This window comes from Octopus bimaculoides, chromosome 9 (genome assembly GCF_046866305.1).
Source record: "Octopus bimaculoides isolate indiv1 chromosome 9, ASM4686630v1, whole genome shotgun sequence".
In the NCBI taxonomy this organism is placed as follows: Eukaryota; Metazoa; Mollusca; class Cephalopoda; order Octopoda; family Octopodidae; genus Octopus; species Octopus bimaculoides.
This window is the reverse complement of record NC_142936.1, coordinates 8,890,740-8,911,290: the sequence shown is the minus strand read 5'-3', so window position 1 is coordinate 8,911,290 and position 20,551 is coordinate 8,890,740. Positions and strand designations below refer to the sequence as shown.

Below are 20,551 nucleotides of genomic sequence, written 5' to 3'. Positions count from 1 at the left end.
CGTGCATGCACACACACACACGTGTGTGTGAGCACAGAAATATACATGTACGGAGAGAGAGAGAGAGGAGGGTAGGAATCAATGAAAGAAACATCTGATGTCAAATCAGTGATGCCAAATGGGCAGTGCCAAAATGGCTGTGCCAAAACGTCTCACATCTCTTCTCTGCCCGTTTTTCCAACCACCATTACATTTCAGCCCCTCAAAGCTACCTGGTTTCATGCAACCTCCTCTCAGACACCCCTGGCTAACTTGGTCCCACTTCCTCTCACCATCCATATTGTGCCCAGATCTCACGTGAACCAGTATGCCCAACTTTTTCTTCCCAGAATATTGGTCCCTTGTGATTTGAACTATTCAAAAGGAATATTGTCTGGCTTGTTAACAGTTTTGCCAGCTCACCATCTTGATTACAATGATAATGAGGCAGTGGTTCTCATGGTTTCTGATCTTAACTGATTGGAAGTGTCAGCATGGACATGTTTTGTCTTGGGCTACTGCAGTTATTCTGCTCAACTCTGCAGATTTGCTTAAAACTTTAAAAGAAATTTGCCTAAAACTTAAAAAACTTTTTTTATTAAGCTCTAACACTCATAAGGCTGGTTACCTGGTGTCAGGATAAAAGGATTCAAGGCCAATGGTTTTGATGGGAAGGAACAAGGAGATTATATCGATCCCAGAACTTGACTGGTGTTTTATTTTATCAACCCTGAAGATATGAAAGGCAAAGTTGATCTCTGGGATTTGAACTCAGTATATAAAAAGCCAGATGAAATGCTGCTAAGCGTTTTGTCTGACATGATAATGATTCTGCTTGCTCGTTGACTTTTTAAGAGCTTTACTGTCATTAATTCCTTTGACAATGGATCAAGAGTTAAAATACTAGTACCCTCTCATCTAAAGAAAATACCCCCCCCCCCAAAAAAAAAAATCAAAAACAAAAATACAAAATAAAAACAAAAATCATTCTCTCGTTGTGTGATATCTTTAGCTGGTATTAAAATTATTTGTTTTAGCAATTATTAGATAATTATATAATTATCTGAATTTGTAATATCATTTAGTCCCAGTGAAAGACAGCAAAGAAGAATGTCACTGCAAAAGCATCATTAGCATAATTGTTTGTTAATGGTGAGGTCACTCTAACTTGATCCTGGCAAGCAAGAATATATTGTTGAAGGTCACTAATACATAGTAGGAGGTTGTGGAAGTAATAAATTCTGTTTTTTACTTGCTGAATCTTCTGGAAGGAGTAGCGTCAATAACTTTTGCATACTCTCCAAGACCAAGGACCTCGATGCCATTAGATGTTGCTGTAGCTTAACTCCTGCATGATAGACAGTAGTGATGGAGAAGAACATTCCAGATTTATGGCGTTCTGAAGGAAAAAGACTGGATATGGTGGCTTGTACATAGTTGGGTGTAGTTGGATAATGAGAGGTGAAAAGAGATGATAGAAAAGATTGAGAGGGGACCAGCTAACTCTGGTGAACAGAGGTTATTATGATGGTTACAGAAAAATGTCACACTAATCCCCATTCTCTGTCTTTTCTCCTTAGAACCTCAGCCCTCTGGAATATTCTCTCTGTTGAAGCAAGTAATAATAATTGCTGAATTGAATTGTTGAAACAAAAGATTTCAATACTTCATACACCAGAGACACCGGGAAACCAGCCCTGTGCTCCTTACGGGGTCATATGGATTAACCATATAAATACAATATTGTGATTGAACTTAGGGCTTTTTTTGTTCACTAATCTAGTGCCTTGACATACTTGATAATCTTAAGGGATTTGTTAACTTAGTGATTAAGCATTGTCCTAGATGTGAGAACAGCGCTCTGCTGTGGCCTTCACTCAAGGCTTATAGAGTGTCGGCAACTTTTGTGGGGCAGGGCATTAGAATGTAACTGAATAGAAGATAGACTTTGGTAAAAGATGTCTCAAATTGTTGAGTAATATTTCACTGACCTTCATAAACTGAAATGATATCAATTTACAGTTGATTAATTTCAGATGATGCAAGAAGCCAAGGAAAATTGAAATAACCTATTTTTTTCTTTTTATGTCAGTTGGTGACCACTAAACATTATCACTTGCAAGTTTCCAACTGGCTCACTGCATTTCTGACAGCAACACCGACAACCTAGTGTTTTATAACTTGGTGCAAAACATATATGGCAAAGGACTTCACTTGAAAAATAACTGTTTTAGTTTTCTCACTGAAGTTTATAGCCTTTGCTATGTAAAAAACACAGTAGATTCTATAAAGAGTTTGGCAATAGGAAGGTCATCCAGTTATAGAAACCATACCAAAGCAGATGAGGACAAATATCCGTCAAATGTAAATAATGTTTTTGAGTATGTCCATAAAAGCTCCTATGCTATTTATTCCGGCTGGTGCTTATTGTTCCCATCTTCCAGAGTAATTTTATGGCATCTTTTACCTGAAGAAACAAACACACGTATTAATATTCCCCTTAAAATCCATGTGGAGGCACGTGGCTCAGTGGTTAGAGTGTTGGGCTTGTGATCATAAGATTGTGGTCTCGATTCCTGAACTGGGAGATGCATTGTGTTCTTGAGTAAAACACTTTGTTCCACTCAGCTGGCAAAAATGAATAAACCTGCCATGGACTGTCAAGTTACAGTATCTGTCTATAGTAAGTAATAAGCATTCCTTGTTCAGGCCAAACTCACCTGCAGTCAATTGTATTATCTCCAGTGTAATACCACAGAGTGGAGGCGCAATGGCCCAGTGGTTAGGGCAGCGGACTCGCGGTCATAGGATCGCGGTTTCGATTCCCAGACTGGGCTTTGTGAGTGTTTATTGAGCGAAAAACACCTAAAGCTCCACGAGGCTCTGGCAGGGGATGGTGGCGAACCCTGCTGTACTCTTTCACCACAACTTTCTCTCACTCTTACTTCCTGTTTCTGTTGTACATGTAATTCAAAGGGTCAGCCTTGTCACGCTGAATATCCCCGAGAACTACGTTAAGGGTACACGTGTCTGTGGAGTGCTCAGCCACTTGCACGTTAATTTCACGAGCAGGCTGTTCCGTTGATTGGATCAATTGGAACCCTCGACGTCATAAGCGACGGAGTGCCAACAACAATACCACAGAATTGGCCTCGTTAGTCATCAGAGGGAAAGAAGTGGTCAAAAAGAAACCAAATAAATTATTGGACATATGCTAAAATGCAGCCAATAACGAATACCACAGAATGAGAAGATTGGGTACAAATGTTTGGGTGTTGATGTTTCGGCACGGCTGACTGGAGATTCAACCGGTTTTTGGTGCCAGTATGTTTTGTGCACACACATGTACACATAAATATGCACATATAGACTATGTGTGTGAGAGAGAGAGATTACAATTTGCTAATTGAACACTATTGATGTAAAATCTTTCTCTAGAAATATGCTCCTACACAAACAATAGGGTTGGCGTGCAGTGGGGGAATGAGAGACACAGTTATACAACTGATATCGAATAAGTCAGTATCAGATCAATGACACCGAAACATCTGGGACAATATATCTCATACCTGTAACACTAGTGATTTTTTTTTTTCATTGATACAAGGAAAAGCAGTTGTGATTAATGAGATTTGAATTTGGCATAAACAGAATTATTACTGCTGAAGCTCTGTTACTTCAGGTACAACCACACTGACTTAACCCCTTAGCATTTAATCTGGCCTTATCTGACCCGAATATTTTACCTGTTTTATGTTAAATCTGACCAGATTTGACCTCTCACACCTACTCTACAATGTCGTTCTGAAAATAGGAGTGGCTGTGTGGTAAGTAGCTTGCTTACCAACCACATGGTTCCGGGTTCAGTTCCACTGCGTGGTACCTTGGGCAGGTGTCTTCTACTATAGCTTTGGGCTGACCAAAGTCTTGTGAGTGGATTTGGTAGATGGAAACTGAAAGAAGCCTGTCATATATATGAGTCGCTGTGATTGACCGCTAACTCCACAAGTTTTTTTTATTCTCTCTCTGTTTATTTCCTCGTGTTCCTTTCTGTTGAAGAGCATAGGTTCGAAATGTAAAACACTTTCTCACCTTCCCGAGTGTCAAACTAATACAACTGCTTGTTGTTTATACACCTGCCTTCGTCTTTTATTTTTCTGTGTGTGTATATGTGTGTGTGTCTGTGTCTGTCTCCCTAACATCGCTTGACAACCGATGCTGGTGTGTTTACATCCCCGTAACTTAGCGGTTCGGTGAAAGAGACCAATAGAATAAGACCAGGGGCTGATTTGCTCGACTGAAGGCGGTGCTCCAGCATGGCTGCAGTCAAATGACCGAAACAAATAAAAGAATAAAAGAATGCCTTCAAAATCTTGAAGCTACAAGATTAATTCGAAACAAGGTGTATGAATTCAAAGCAATGTGAAAAAATAAGCAATACATTTGACAAAGAAATTTGTGTAGAGGCTGTGAATACCATTTGTAACCTTAGAAGAAAGTCAACATGTTGTAGTCATCTTGATTTTTTTTTTTCATTTTTTTTTTTTCGTTTCTAATAACTGAAGAGAAAAATGTCAATGTCACGCACGGCATTGTAATTATATTCGTTGATGTGTTTTTTCTTACTACCAAAGTTAAAAAGTAACAATTGAATTTGTTTTTTAATAACTAAACTACTCTTAGATTTTTGATGAGGAATTATTTAGAGGAAGTGTGTTGGGTTATACATCATTCACCCATATGCTGTAATTGTAACAGGGTGCATCATATAGCTTGAAAGTGATGGTGCAGGAGTGGCTATGTGGTAAGTAGCTTGCTTACAAACCACATGGTTCCGGGTTCATTTCCACTGCGTGGCACTTTGGGCAAGTGTCTTCTACTATAGCCTCGGGCTGACCAAAGCCTTGTAAATGGATTTGGTAGACGGAAACTGAAAGAAGCCTGTCGTAAATGTATATATGTGTCGTGTCTGTGTTTGTCCCCCCAACATCGCTTGACAACTGATGGTGGTATATTTACGTTCCCGTAACTTAGCGGTTCGGCAAAAGAGACTGATAGAATAAGTACTAGGCTTACAAAGAATAAGTCCTGGGGTCGATTTGCTCGACTAAAGGCGGTGCTCCAGCATGGCCGCAGTCAAATGACTGAAACAAGTAGCAAAAGAGTATATTTAAGTGAACAGAGTAACATATGCTGTTGTGTATATTTTATTAAAATTCAAAATGAAATTAAGTTGCGTTTCAAACTTTTGATTGTTTGCCATAATTGCAGAAATTGGTTTGTGACTTTTGTAACTTGAGTAAAAACTTTGAATGGTGTCTGAGGATTTACCCTCCTTGTATCTGCAAGAGAATGCTTGCTGTTGCAGTGTACAGAGAGAGAGAGGTTGGGCGATATGAGCAATGAAGAAGCAACAGATGTTAAGAGGCGTAGGTAGAGAAAGAGAGAGAATGAGTTTAAAGCGATTGTCATTTCCATAAAGTAATTAAAGTATCTTGACTGGTTTTAATATTCATAATAATTGGAAAAAACAAAACATCAGTAATTAATTTGAAACCTCAACTTATGTATTTTATGTGTAATTAAGGTTATATTGTAAAATCTTATTAAGTCAAATAACCTAATGTAGTTATAGAAGTTTTGAATACAGTTGCGTTTCATCTTTGTAACTAATTCAGACATGTAAGGTTAAAAACAAAAAAAAAACACAAGGGAAAAAAAAATCTATTGTTTGAAATCTCTTTCACATCTATTTTTTTTTAATGTTAATTTATGCTACCTATTCAAAATTAGTGTTTATACACTGGTTAATAAAATTAGTGATTGTACACTGGTGATATCCTGTTTAAAAGTAAAGTACGAAAAATAAAAATAATTTAATTTTGACTAAGTTTACAACTGCACCAGCTCATCCAAGTCTTTGTAAGCTTCCTAGATAAAGTATAATTCCTTTATACATAAGACAGTCTTGCTTCTTTTTCTCACTTTCTCTTTTTTTCTTTAAGGACCATGTTAACGATAGTTTATTTACTACTTGCATTTTATTGACACATGTGAATTCAGCAGTATTTGAATGATGTAACATGAGAGCAGTGCGTGATTTGTATTTTTTCTCCGTTTCTGTAAACATACTCATAGCATAAAATATTTACGAGCTTTTATTCCCCAACCTGCTAATTCTTGGTAAACTGTTTTGATTAGACTTGACATTGTTATGGATACCACTTTTAACATTGAGTATTTGAGACGTTTTCTATAAATCTGCTGGGACCTTATATAATTATTACTTGCTCAAACCTTTTGTTCCCTATGGAGCATAAGCCATTGATGACCTTTTCCTACTGTTCTCAACTCAGGGTTATCTTTCCTGTCTTTTTTTTCCCTGCTGGATTTCTACATTTTCAACTCTGCTGGCCTTTGTGGATTCATGTTTCCATGAAGGAAGGCCTTCCTGTCCCATATCTTGGTTTTGAATTGTCATTGAGACTTCTGTAACTTTGCTTTTTTTCTAGGTAGGGGTGTTGGCACAATGCAAACCCATCTGGGAAGGGTACCTTGTATTATTATGGCCTCTATCCTTTGACCTGTCCAGCATGGGATGCCAGACAAAGAGCTTGTACTTCCACTGGCATATCTTTCATGGCTCTCAGAGACTGTTGAGGCACACAAGCCACCACATCATGGCAAGGACTGGATCTTGTGGTGGTTATTATATAATTGATTGATTACACTGTATAACAATGAAAAAAAAAATGGAAATGAGAGTATTCTAAGGGTATTTTGTGTGTAGATCGTGAATATAACATCCGTTTCTTTCAGTGACCCTCCAGTTTCTTGTAAATTACCATCTTATATTAAATACAATGATGGTTCTGTAGGAATTGAGTGCAAACAATATTGGGCCGAAACTGACAACTCTAAAAGTTATGAATGGATTTTGATATAATTTTAATGAGGTATTCTTTAGGTATTTGTCAACCTAACCTATGAAAATTATAAAAGTACACTCAATATTTTTATAGTTATATGGGTCCATATCCATGGTAAATCTGACAAGAAACTGCCCCTTATCACCCATCCTGATCTAGTTCGTGATTTAACATTTACTAAGCAACAAAGTGAAGTCCTGGTCTCACGTCTGCAGCAATGGGACGTACTGGATAAAGATGCTTGAATTACAGTATTTAGGAAGCGTTTTGCAGATCTACAGCAATTCTTCACTTTGGAAAACAACTTGACTTATTGTAATATCAGAGATTCAGTGCCCTTGAGCTGACTAATGAACCAAATGAGTGGAGGTTATTCATAGATGCATCCCTTTACAGCATAAAAGCTGTTCTGTTGCACATTGGGAACACCATGTCTTCATTTCTTTTTGCTCACTCATTCATTTTAAGAGAGGCATATGAGAACCTCGCTTTTATTCTAGACCACATAAGTTACAAGGGACATGAGTGGCTAAGTTGTGCGGGCTTGAAAGTAGTAGCCCTGCTTAATGGGCTACAGACTGGATACACAGAGTTACTGTTTCCTTTGCAAATGGGCGAGTGGGGCCAGATCAGAACCTTATGTGCACTCAGAATGGCTACGTCAGGAAACTATGACGCTTGGATGCCATGATGTAGATCATGAGCCACTAGTTAAGGAGAAAATCATTTTGCCACCACTGCATATAAAACTAGGCCTAATGAAGCAATTTACTGCAACATAACGAGCCAGGTTTCCAGTACCTCAAGGTGATCTTCCCGAAAATAAGCGGTGCCGAGATTAAAGTGGGCCTATCCGTAGGCCCTCAGATTCATTGACTTATAGCTGATGAAGCGACTGTGGATGAAACTGAGCTAGTGGCCTGGCATGCATTCAAAGATGTATGCAAAGGACTTTTGGGAAAGCACCAAGTGACCCAGCGAGAGAGTATAGTGGAGTGCCTAATCAAGTGCTACCATGATCTCGGATGCAATATGTCACTGAAGATACGTTTTATTCTCGTCTGTCCTTCTCAGAGAATGCAGGAGATGTAAGTGATGGACATGGAGAGAGAGAGAGAGAGAGAGAGGTTCCATCAAGGTATAGCATCAATGGAAAACAGGTATAAGGGGAAATGGAGCCCAGCCATGCTGGCTGATTTCTGCTGGAACCTGAAGCGTGACACACCTGAGACGTCTTATAAACAAAGAAGTAAATACTAAAATGTAGGTCATTACATTATATAAGCTGATTCATTATATATATTTATAAATCAATTACAATGGACATGTTTAATCTGACTTTGGGAGCAAAATATATTTATGGTGTTGTGGAAATTGATTCTGGCCTTTCTCAATAGTTGTGCTGGTTGTTTCTATGTCAACTTGGTATTTCCTGCTACAGTTTTCATCTTGTATTAAATTGAGGCTCTGTTTATTCATGCAACGTTTTTGCTTAGTTTTAAGTTGCAAAATGCCGTTTATTTTATTTTGTAATTGATTTTTTTCTTATATGAAAGAAGTATCTACTGATCTCGAAAATGTTCACTGAGATGTTTGACCTATTCATTCCCTATGCATTCATTTCCTTTACTTTATCCCCATCTCCATATATATTCAATGTGTATAGATAATCTGTGTTTATACTAGTTCTTGTTCTTTAGCCTTAGGTCTGCTCTAATCCAGTAAATGTTTGATCAGAAATGTTCCAGATGTGACTGTCTTGTTTTTTTTCTTTTTTTTTTTTTCTTTGGTTACATTGTGTCCAGCTAGGATTACAAAAGTTTGTGTTCTTTGTTATTATGTTTTTTAAGCCAATAGGGTGTTCCTAACCCTAACCCTCACTGGCCCATGTTTTATGTTTACACTGTGTGTGTGTGTGTGTGTGTGTGTGTGTGTGTGTATTTACAGGGTTATTCAAAAATAATGAACTGATTTCATTAGGCAATATTTTAATAAGGAAAAGCAATAGAAAACTCCAGGTAAGTCACAAGTATTTACTCACACTCAACTTTTATTTCCTGTCTTACAAGTGTTCCATGTGGCCACCACCTGCAACACTGGCAACACCAATGTGATTAGAGAATTCCTCCCAGACTCATATCTGCATATCACGATCTGCTGTTGTTATTTGATATTTAAGGTCATTGAGGTTAGTGGGTAGCGGCAGAACATAAACACGATCTTTTACATATCCCCACAAGAAAAAATCTTAAACATCAAATAACAACAGTGATCAACTCAGTGGATCGTGATAAGCAGATAGGCATCTGGGAGGAATTCTTTTGTCACGTTGATGTTGCCCATGGCTGCAGGTGGTGGCCACATGGAACACTTGTAAGACAGGAACTAAAAGTTGATTGTGAGTAAATACTTGTGACTCAGCTGGAGTTTTCTATTGCTTTTCCTTATTAAAATATTGCCTAATGAAATCAGTTCATTCTTTTTGAATAACCCTGTATTTAACCCATTAGCGCCCATGGTCCTTTTTTTAGGACCAGAAGGATAATCCATCATATTTTTGCAGCACCTGTAATTTTCTGAGATATCTTTAGTCATCAAGTCTGGATTGTCTTTCAAATATTGTAATAACATTTTTTTTATCTTTAGTATCAGTTGTATAAAAAAAGATTTTTAGTAATCAAATAAAAAAATTTCGGCACTAATGGGTTACTGTGCAAAATATTCTTATAATTAATAACATTTGGTTATTATTTTCATTATGATTTATTTATGCGTTTAAAAAGTATTGGAATAATTTTGAATTTAGCTTTAATTGTTATTTTATTTTCTTTCTGCAGCTGAAGTTACGAAAACAGAATATTGTACCGTAGAATTAACAGAAGAAAAATATCAAGCATTTGTTTATGCTGTTAAAAATCATTACTGGTACCAGATGTACATTGATGATCTACCAGTTTGGGGTGAGTATTCTACTTGGGTGCTTTGTATTCGAATATTTCAGATTTATTACACTTACAAAATTCTTTGAATGTAATTACAGTCATGATCATCATCATATGTCTGTTTTTCATGCTGGTATGGGTTGGACAGTTTGACCAGAGCTGGACTACGTTCCAGCCTGATTTGGCATGGTTTCTGTGACTGGATGCCCCTCCTATCACCAACCACATTACAGTATGTACTGCGTGTTTTTTACGTGTCACTGGCACGTTAGCCTTCTATGTGGCACTGGCATGAGTGCTTCTTAAGTGGCACTGGCATGAGTACTTTTTACGTGACCCTGGCATAAGTGCTTTTTACATGGAATCAGCATGTTCTTTTTACGTGGCAAAGCCAAAATTCAGATATATATATATATATTAAAAAAGGTTGAGAGATTTCATTCAAGTAAATTTATTTTAAAAGAATAAAAGAAAATACTTTGAGAGCCTCAGCAAGGACAAAAGAATAAACATATTTTTATCAAATTATGCTACCAGTTTCAGTTTTTAATGATTTAGTCATGCTGTAAGAGAAAGGAAAATAAATTGAAATTAGATTTAAATTAAATCAATCTTTCATAATACAGTTCTGAAAGTTAATGTGTTTTTCTTATAAATTCACATGGTGTTGGTAGCTTGTTACCTTTTGATGCTTACTGGATCCTAGCAGTAGTAGGTTGTAGTAGTAATACTAGTAGTGGTGGTAGTAGTAGTAGTAGTAGTAGTAGTAGTAGTAGTGCTTTAAGCTGTTGCAGTTGTATTTTGTTCCTTATGTTTGTTTTAGGGAATAGCTATTAGCAGTTGCAGCTGTAACATTCTCACCTGTAGAAGTTGCAGTCATAGTGGTGGTGGTGGTGGTGGAAATGGTAGAAGCCGTAGATGTAGTTGGAGTGGTTTGTCCTCCCCTTTAGTAATATGAATGAGGTGGTAAGATAATGGCAACAGTAGCAGAGATAGCAGGAAGCTGTTGTAGTCTTAGCAGTAGCAACTGCTCCTCCTGATGCAACACCAGACCTAAAGCCATGAGATTAAGAAACAGACTTGTTAACCAAACAATCTTCTCTACACTAGCATACACACATATATAGGCACAGTCAGACATTCAGACATATGTGATTTTACATGCTCGCACAGCCCTACTAACTGTAGTTTTAGCACATCTTTTTCCTGTCCTCTACTGAAAAACTGTCTCATTAATAATTTACGACAACAGTAACCACCATTTACTGTGGGATTTTACCTAAAAGAAAAATTTCTCTATAAGATTAGTGTGAGAAAGCACATCAAGCTAAACTCCATGTGATGTCAACAGACTACAAGATCTGGTGTTTTGGTGTAATTTTGTCTCTTCAGTGGTAGACACTATTTTGAGCATTTTTAACTAAGCTGGAACTTTTACCCTGTTGGCATTAACTTAATACAAACATTCAAGGCAACAAGAGTTGCTATAAAGATATGTCCTTGGTAAGCCTCAACACATATCAGTAAATGTACTGTTTGCTGGTTGCCATATTTTGCAATGGAAGTTCCTAGGCTCTCAATCACCAAGGCAGTGTTTATTGCTGAGGAGGTGAAATTATGCCAAACCATTGTCTGGTTGTCTGCTGGTGTTTCTTAGCTAGTGCTTGGCTCATTGTGTTTTTATACACTAAGTCTATAGAGATAAGTTTATCTGTGAGACAGGACCTCATGTTCTATTGTGCAGGAGTGTGTTAAAAATATATGTCGACATTTTTATGGTCATCCTCACAGCTTTGTGTGCTTGTGCTAAATATAAATAGATCGTCATTGAAAATGATATGTATTCACATGCACACACATTTGCTTATATATATATATATATATATATATATATATATATATATATATATATATATATATTTTTTTTTCTTGTTCAATTCTATTGTTAATTGGTTATTCATTTAGAATATTAATTACAGCCAACAGCTGTGGACTGGAAAGATTTATGAATGCTTATTGTTTTATTCTGGTCTTTTTACTTTTCAATTTTTGACTTGTGCCAGCATGGAAGAACAAGAAACATTAAAATTATGAAAAATGATCTTAAGCTCTGCAATTTATTCATTGAACATTCCTCTTTATTTGTTGGTTTGTTTGTTTGTTTGTTAACTCAATTCATTTGCTGATAGCAATCACGACTGTTAATTAATTGCAATTGTATTCATGTATTTTAATTTCTTTCCCTTCAAATTTTCCCCTCTCCTTTTTTCGGTTGTTATCTGATATGTTGGGGATTAGTTTAATCCGACAGGGTTTCAAGATGGAAATGGAAACTGATATATTAGGAAGAAAATTTTGTTTTTATTGAATCTGAAGTTGGCAGCTGTTCTCTGAAATCTTTTAAGTGGGTTGCCAACAAATCCATGTTTAGCCAAAGAAAACAATTAAGTTCAAATTTCAGCTTACTATGATAGTTTTATTAACCCCAGGTCAGTCCTGATGGGTTGGCTTCATGATCAGTGACATTGCAGCCATTGACACAGGCATGGTTGAGTGGTTAAGAAGCTCACTTTGCAACCATGTGGTTTTGGGTTCAGTCCAACTGCATAGCATCTTACCTTAAGCAAGTGCCTTCTATTATATCCCTGGCCTGACCATTGCCTGGTGAGCCTGGTGAGTGAATTTGGTTGGCAGAAACTGTATGGAAGCCTGTGTTGTATGTGTGTGTTTTTCCTTCCTCCACTGCTTGAGAACTGCTGATGGTTTGTTTGCATCACTGTGTCTTATCCGTTTGGCAAAAGAGACCGTTTGAATAAGCATCAGACTTAAATAGAGACAAATAATTACAGGGGTCGATTTGTTCAACTAAAACCCTTTAAGGCTGTCCTCTGGCACTGTCACATCCCAATAACAGAAACAAGTAAAAAATGCTAAAAGAAAGGGTCCCCCCTTACTTTTCCAGACAGCCAATGAATCTTTTCATTCTCAGATGGTAGGGTGTGTGATTTACTGGTGATTTAGCTGCCATTTCTAACATGCTGAGTGACTTTGTAAACACTCTTGCTCCGTTTCTAATTTAAATGTTACGATGATGATGATGATGATATTCAGCAACGGTTTTCAGGTAATTCTCTTTAATGCTCAACTGTTCTACTCCTAGGTATTGTTGGAGAGATTGGTGAAGGTGGTGAAACCTATTACATCTGGACACACAAGAAGTTTGACATTGGCTACAATGGGAAACAAATAGTTGATGTAAACCTGACGAGCGAGTCAAAGGTGAAGCTTGAACCTAAGATTAAGTTAACCTTCACTTACCAGGTAAGGCCAAGTTGTTACATCTTCCTATTTCTAAAATAAATATGTATTAGCATCAGTATTGATACTAAGAGATAATATTTAGAAGGTGTTACTTTTCCACTCAATGAAGTAAGTGGGGTTTTGGTTAGGAGGAACTGATGTCATCAAACGGTATACAATGATCATTTGGTGTTTCGACCCTAAACCATAACAGCCTCCTGTTGGTGGGTCAGCAGAGGTGGCCAAATCACTGCTCACCTTCTCCTCCTGGCTTCCAGCTTAACTCCTCTCTATATCACTGAGATTACTTATTGCTAATGTTGTATACTGAATGAATGTGCTCTGAATCTCATCTAGTGAGCCATAAAGTTGTTGCTATGACAAAAAGTGTAGATGTACACTCATACACTTTGATTGTACAGCTTGGTTACATATTTACTTGTAATGAATAGCCTTGTGTTGAATTGTTTCATTTTGTGTCTCTTAATGATTTCCATTTTGCTTTCATCCCAGGTAAAATGGATCCCATCATCCATTAAGTTTGCAGATAGGTTTGATAAATACTTGGATCCCAGCTTTTTCCAACATCGAGTAAGTTTCTTTTAATTCTATTATTTTGTTACTTCTCAACCCATTTTGTATAAGTGGGTCTTTTGCTTTTCATTTTCAGATTTTTTTGACTGTGATTTATATTGTGTTTTAATGATTTAATTGTTTGAACGAGAGGAATTATTTTGTGCTTGACAAACGACCAAAACCTTTGGGGATATGCCGTGCTTGAGAAGACCTGGCAAGCCAAGTGAGATTGTAGCCGTGACCGATGCCAGTGTCGTATAACTGGCCTGTTTAGAAGTACCCTTCAATCGTTGGGTAATATGTTGTGCTTGAGAAGACCTGTTGAGTCAAGTGAAATCATAGTCATGGCCGATGCCATTGCTGCCTGACTGGCACCCATGCTTGGTGGCATGTAAAAAGCAACATTTGAGCGTGGTTGATGTCAGTGCCACCTGACTGGCCCCTGTGTTAGCAGCATGTAAAAAGCACCCACTACAGTCTTGGAGTGGTTGGCATTAGGAAAGGCATCCAGCTGTAGAAACCTTGCCAGATCAGATTGGAGCCTGGTGCAGCTTCCTGGCTTGCCAGTCCTTAGTCAAACTGTTCAACTCATGCCAGCATGGAAAGCAGACATTAAACGATGATGATGATGATGATGGTGCACAGGTGTGACTATGTAATAGTTAAGGAGCTTGCTTTCTAACCATGTGGCCTTGGGTCCAATTCCACTGCATGGCACCTTGGGCAAGTGTCTTCTACTTTGTGTGTTTATCTTGACATCACCTGATGGTTGTAAACAAGCATCACCATTATGCAAGCAATGTTCATTTCCAATCTTCCACAAAAATATGTCTGGCTGTGAGGAAATATTACCTTACCTGGAAACTGGTGACGGGTGCTGACAGGAAGGGCATCCGACATTGAAAATCTACCCCAACAAAATTCTGTCTGATCCACATACAGGCATGTGGAAATGGATGTTAAAAGACGATGATGATGATAATACTAAATTATCCACCTTAATCTCGGAAATTTATCCTAATTGAATTTGATACTTCATTTCTTTCTCTCGGGTTTATTATACATTTATTAGATAGAGTGCTTTCCTGATGCTGAAAACTTAAATCTGGCTACATTTTAAATTGTAAATCTCTATTCATTAGGCTTATAAAATAAATATTGTACTTAAGTTAGTCAGAGCAAGACCCTGATGGGAAGTATATAATTCAGCTCAGTAAATGCCAGTACAAACTTTTATATCCTTGCTTGAGGGAGGTAACTTAGCTGTTGCTGGTTCAAATCCGACCAGCTACTCATTTATTTTCTTATGTGCAAATTTAAGATCTGAGATTTAAACGGAAAAAGGAAATATTTGCAAGGTACTGAACTGGCAAAAGATGAGTCATTAAGGTATTGAATAAAAATTCTCGACAGTCTTTGTTCAGACTCTCTGTTCTCATATTCGGCCAGAGTCTGTGGGAAGTACGCTTTGTAGGTTGTAGTGTTTTTGTCATTGCTGTTGGTCTGGTCTGAACTGATGACTGGTTGAGTCAGTGAACGGAAATGTATTTCTCAGGCTGCAAGAAGAAATAATTAAAAACATCTGTGAACAATTACTAGAAGATTTTTATCATGGCACATGGAGTTTTAACTATGTTGGTCTTCTACTAGTATTAACAACAATGATTACATACTGGGAGGGACATACTGCTTGGAGTTTATGACAAGCTTACTGATACGAGCAGCTTGCCTGGAGTTTACAAGCTTACTAGCTCATCGCATTGGAAAATAATTGTGCTATATTTATGGTGACAAAAATTCCTGTCTATTATCTGCCATCTCTCTTAATTGGTTGGATGTGGCAAGAATGGAGACACATGTGGCTGCCTCAGCACTCTGCAGTTACTGTCAAAAACTAACCACTACGCCATATGCCCATGAGCATGTATTGTCTGGCGTCTTTGAGATTTCGATGATGTGACTATTTATTTTTAGAACAACATTGCAGGTAGTGTAGCTGTGAGAGGTCAGATCTGGCCAGTTTCACCATAAAACAGGTAGAATATTTGGAGCCAGATGGGGTCAGTTTAAATGTTAAAGTAGCCACTTAAGTTGATATGAAGGTTCTGCTACTTTCATTGATATTGTTTTATCTCTCTCTCTCTCTCTCATGGTCTGACTTGATAACGTACTGCATTAATTGATAGCAAAGCAGGAAATAACGAGATCGTTGCCAGTGCCGCTGAACTGGCTCCTGTGCAGGTGGCACGTAAAATACCATTTTGAGCGTGGCCGTTGCCAGTACCATCTGCACGAAGGCCAGTCAGATGGTACTGGCAACGGCCACGCTCAAAATAGTATTTTACGTGCCACCTGCACAGGAGCCAGTTCAGCGGCACTGGCAACGATCTCGCTCAAATGTCTTTACATAGTCTGATGATATTTTGGAATACAATTCCTTCTTCAGATATTCTTAGATGGAGTTGTTGCTATAATCAGTTTTCCAGCGACTCCATCTAAGAATATCTGAAGAAGGAATTGTATTCCGAAATATCAGACTATGGATAACTAAATTACAGGTATACAGTCCATTTTTTGTATTATAGTGCATTGTTGTACCATTCAAAACTTTTTATTCCTTACTTCATTTCATGTCGCTCCACTCCACTCAGATATAAATGCATAACTCTGCGACAGACTGTTGTCCTATTTAGAGAGAATGTTGTGATTTTGGTCTCTTATAAGCCATGAAAATCAGGGAACTGTCCCTACGAGTCCCTGGACTTGAGACAATAAGGTTTTGTTGTTTACCTGTCAAGCTCTGTATTTCTTTGTGTCCTCTGTGAATATTATTACACTCTAGTCTGTCTGTCTGTCCATCTCCACCCACCATCTATAATTCATTAAAAGTATAATTTTGCTTTTCTCTATTTAGATTCATTGGTTCAGTATCTTCAATTCTTTCATGATGGTGATCTTTTTGGTTGGCCTTGTCAGTATGATCCTTATGAGGACCTTACGTAAAGATTATGCTCGTTACAGCCGTGAAGAAGATCTTGATGACATGGTAAGCATCATTTATTTATTTATTTATTTATTTATTTATTAATTACCTCTGCCTTAGCAAAGGCGGAGGTATTGTTTTCAGTTGTGTTTGTTTCTTTGTCTGTCCGTGGACACAATATCTCAAGAACCACTGGATGGATTCAGATGTAATTTTCAGGGATGTTTGGCCTCGTGACTAGCAAGAGCTGGTTAGATTTTGGGATCGATCCGGTACTGGACAAGGATTCTGGTACTTGTTACATTTACTTCACTTCACCTGAAGCATTACGATCTTACATGCACTTTCAAGTCTTTCTCTGATTACCTCCCTTATATTATGTATTATACATGCATATTAACACCTTACAGTATACTCACATATATTCATAATTTTACACACCAATCTATATTCTCGTTTGAGAGAGCTGTTGAGTTCTTTTCAGATATTCTCATTTTAATTTATATATTTTTTCTTTACCTGTCATAATATGTCTTTATGATCAGTGTTGTTCTGGACGAGTCTGCAAAAGTCAGTATCACTGCTCTTCCAACTAAAGTAAAGCCCCAAAATTTTACACTAGTATCTTATTACTATAATGATCACTGCCCTCATTCAACTAACTCTCGAAGGTCTTGGCTGTGTGATAAGAAGCTTCTTAACCATATGGTTCCAGGTTCAGTCCCACTGTGTTGCACCTTGGGCAGGTGACTTCTGCTATAGCTTCAGGCCAACCAAAACCATGTGAGTGAATTTGGTAGATGGAAACTGTATGCTTGAGAAGAAGACCCATCAAGCTGAGCAAAATCTTAGTCGTGGCAGATACCGGTGTCACACAAATTGGCACTTGTGCCAGTGACACGTAAACGCACACCAGTGTCACACAAATGGCATGTAGAAGCACCAATTACACTCTCAGAGTGGTTGGCATTAGGAGGGGCATCCAGCCGTAAAAAACCATGCCAAATCAGACTGGAGTCTGGTGCAGCCTTCCAGTTTGCCAGCTTTGGTCAAACTGTCCAACCCATGCCAGCATGGACAACAGACATTAAATGATGATGGTGATTTATCTCTTCTTTGTCAATGTTGAGATGCTGTCTCTCTCTTGTCTGCTTCATTGGTGCACAGAGTTTCTGGATCTAGTTGTATGGGTATATATGTTCTTTTCTACTCTATGCACAAGACCCGAAACTTTTTGGCAGGGGGCTATTCGACTAGATCAACCCCAGTACGTGACTGGTACTTAATTTATCAGCCCTGAAAGGATGAAAGGCAAAGTCGACCTCGGCGGAATTTGAACTCAGAACGTAACGGCAGACGAAATACTGCTAAGCATTTCGCCCGACACGTTAACATTTCTGCCAGCTCACCGCCTTATAGGTATGTATGTTCAACTAGGGATCTACCTGCTGCAATTAACTCTTTAACCTGTTTCAGCTTTAAAGCTATGGTCATGCTGGGGCACCACCGATCATGCTGGGGCACCAGTTGTTTATAGATCTGTATGAAGAGGCTTGAGCTTCTCTCCATTTGACCTCTTTTAGAACAGCAGCCTCATTCCTTCCTCTGGAAGAGCTAGTTTAGACTGGAAGGAACAAGCTGGTAACTTTTGGTGGTTTGAAAAGAATTACATTCACCACCTCCATCGCCCTAGTTTTCCTTTGTTCATTTGTTCTTCCCTCCTTCCTTCTTTCTTTCCTTCCCTCCTTTCTTCCCTCCTTCTTTCCTTCCTGTCTCCTTCCTGTCTCCTTCCTGTCTCCTTCCTGTCTCCTTCCCTCCTCTACCACTTTCCTTCCCCACCCATCCCCTCTCCTCCCCCCTCCCCCTGTATTCATTTGTCTTCCTCTCCCTCTCTTCATTCCTCTTCCTTCCTTTCTTTATCTTTTCCTCCCCTCCTTCTGTCCTTCTATTCATTCCTCTTCCATTATTTCTTTATCTATTCCCCTCCCTTTTCCTACCCTCCTTCCCCCTCTATTCATTCCCCTTCCCTCCCTCCCTCCCTCCCTTTATCTATCCCCCTCCTTTTCTCCCCCTCCCTCCTTTTGTATTCCTTCTCAGACTGGTTGAGGTTCAGCTTAAATGCTTGCCAAGCCGGGCCAGGTGAGTCTCTGATGAGGGTATGCAGCTCAGCTAACTAGTTTAGAAAGGTAGAGGAAAAGAAAAACCGAGCAGCTGTTGCCCTTCATGTTTGTGATTTTTACCCAATACTGATCGTGCTCTTAGTTAGCTTTACGTCTACTGAGTTTGACTATGTTTTATGTACCATGTGGGATAGTTTATTGATGCCAACATGACAACTCCAGACCATCTGTAGTTTTGCAAATAGACACATCTGCTGTTAGCAAAACAGTTATAGTAAATAAATGTTTTGTCAACTATCAGGATCTTAAAGTTTCTCCTGGTTTTGTACTATTGATAGAAACTGTGACCTAGTTGGAATATATTCAACGTCGTGTTAGTGAGGTTTTTGATAGTTACCTAATTTGTCCTTGTTGAAATGTATGAATTTGTAAATCAATCTTTCGTGGCAAGGGGTTACGGTGTGAGATAGAGAAGAAGAGTTAAGCAGAAAGCTATTGTTAAATAGAACAGATTGCTTGAGTTTGATATTTTATTCTCCATTACATACTGACACCTTGTAAAAAGTACTTGTGTTGGCTCCACGTATGAAGCACCTGTGCTGGTGCCACGTAAAGAGCAGCCATGTTTGTGCCTCATAAAAAGCACCCAGTACACTCTGTAAAGTGGTTGGCATTAGGAATGGATTCCAGCTGTAGAAACTATGCCAAAACATATGATTGGGGTCTGGTTCAGTCCTCTGGCTTGCCAGCTCCTGTCAAACTGTCCAACCCATGCCAGCATGGAAAACGGATGATGGTTGAAGAATTCAAAACCAAATTAAATTTACTTAGAGAGATTTTAGAGACAGATTAAATAAGTACATGGGCAGGTATTGTCGGAGTGTTTGAATGTCAAAAGCGTTGGCTAATTATTGCAGGAGAGAATTATAGCCGCTGAGAAGGGGTTCCTCCAAAGGGTCTTTGGAGTAAAGTTACTTGATAGGGTGTGGAGCTTGAAGATCAGAGAGGCACTCCAGGCAGAGCCACTGCTTCTCCGAATTGAGAGATCACAACTCCTGTACTACAGACATGTGGTAAGGCTGTCTCAGGAGGGAAAGAATTGCTAGACAAGTTTTAACAGCAAAACCAACCTGCAAGAGACCTAGGGGTAGATCACTAGCTAGATCATTGGATAGCGTCCATGAGCTTGATTGGTCTCACTTGGGGAGCAGTTGCTTCTAACAGGACCCAATGGAAGGCATACTGGAGGACTCTGCCCCCATGACCCTTCCAGGAATAAATGAGCTAAGAAGAAGAGATGAGTTGTCACTGATGTTGATGCACTAAACAATTTTGTATCCAGTTGTAATTTATGTTTGTAATTCATGCTTGTGTAATAACTGCTGTGCTTGGAACTGATCCAGGGGTAAACTCAAGAGTAAACTGGTATTTCACGTAGGGACCTTCAATATGATCTTAGAATGATGGTTGTTTTATTGTTAATGTTTCTTCTTGATTTTTAGGAGAAAGATCTTGGTGATGAGTATGGTTGGAAACAGGTCCATGGGGATGTATTCCGTCCAGCTTCCCATCCAATGTTGTTTTCAGCATTGGTCGGCACAGGTTACCACATAGGGGTCGTTGCTACTTGTGTTATCTCGTTTGCCATTTTGGGAGAACTTTACACTGAGTGAGTAGTTTGTCATTTCTCTTCTGTTGTACATTATCATAGTTATTTTGAAT

The 20,551-nt window shown here is 38.5% G+C and overlaps 1 protein-coding gene across 2 annotated transcripts in view; it reads left to right on the top strand.

Moving 5' to 3' along the window:
* The window catches only part of LOC106882708 (transmembrane 9 superfamily member 3), a 53,936-nt gene that overhangs the window by 19,500 nt on the left and 13,885 nt on the right, over positions 1-20,551 (top strand). For both annotated transcript variants that reach the window (XR_016243025.1, XM_014933472.3), the window contains exons 3-7: positions 9,746-9,868; positions 13,011-13,171; positions 13,664-13,741; positions 16,641-16,772; positions 20,332-20,498. Coding sequence is in view for 1 of the 2 variants with exons in the window: in XM_014933472.3 (XP_014788958.1) it covers positions 9,746-9,868; positions 13,011-13,171; positions 13,664-13,741; positions 16,641-16,772; positions 20,332-20,498 (661 nt within the window). In the remaining variant the exon portion in view is untranslated. The remainder of the gene's footprint in view (positions 1-9,745; positions 9,869-13,010; positions 13,172-13,663; positions 13,742-16,640; positions 16,773-20,331; positions 20,499-20,551) is intronic.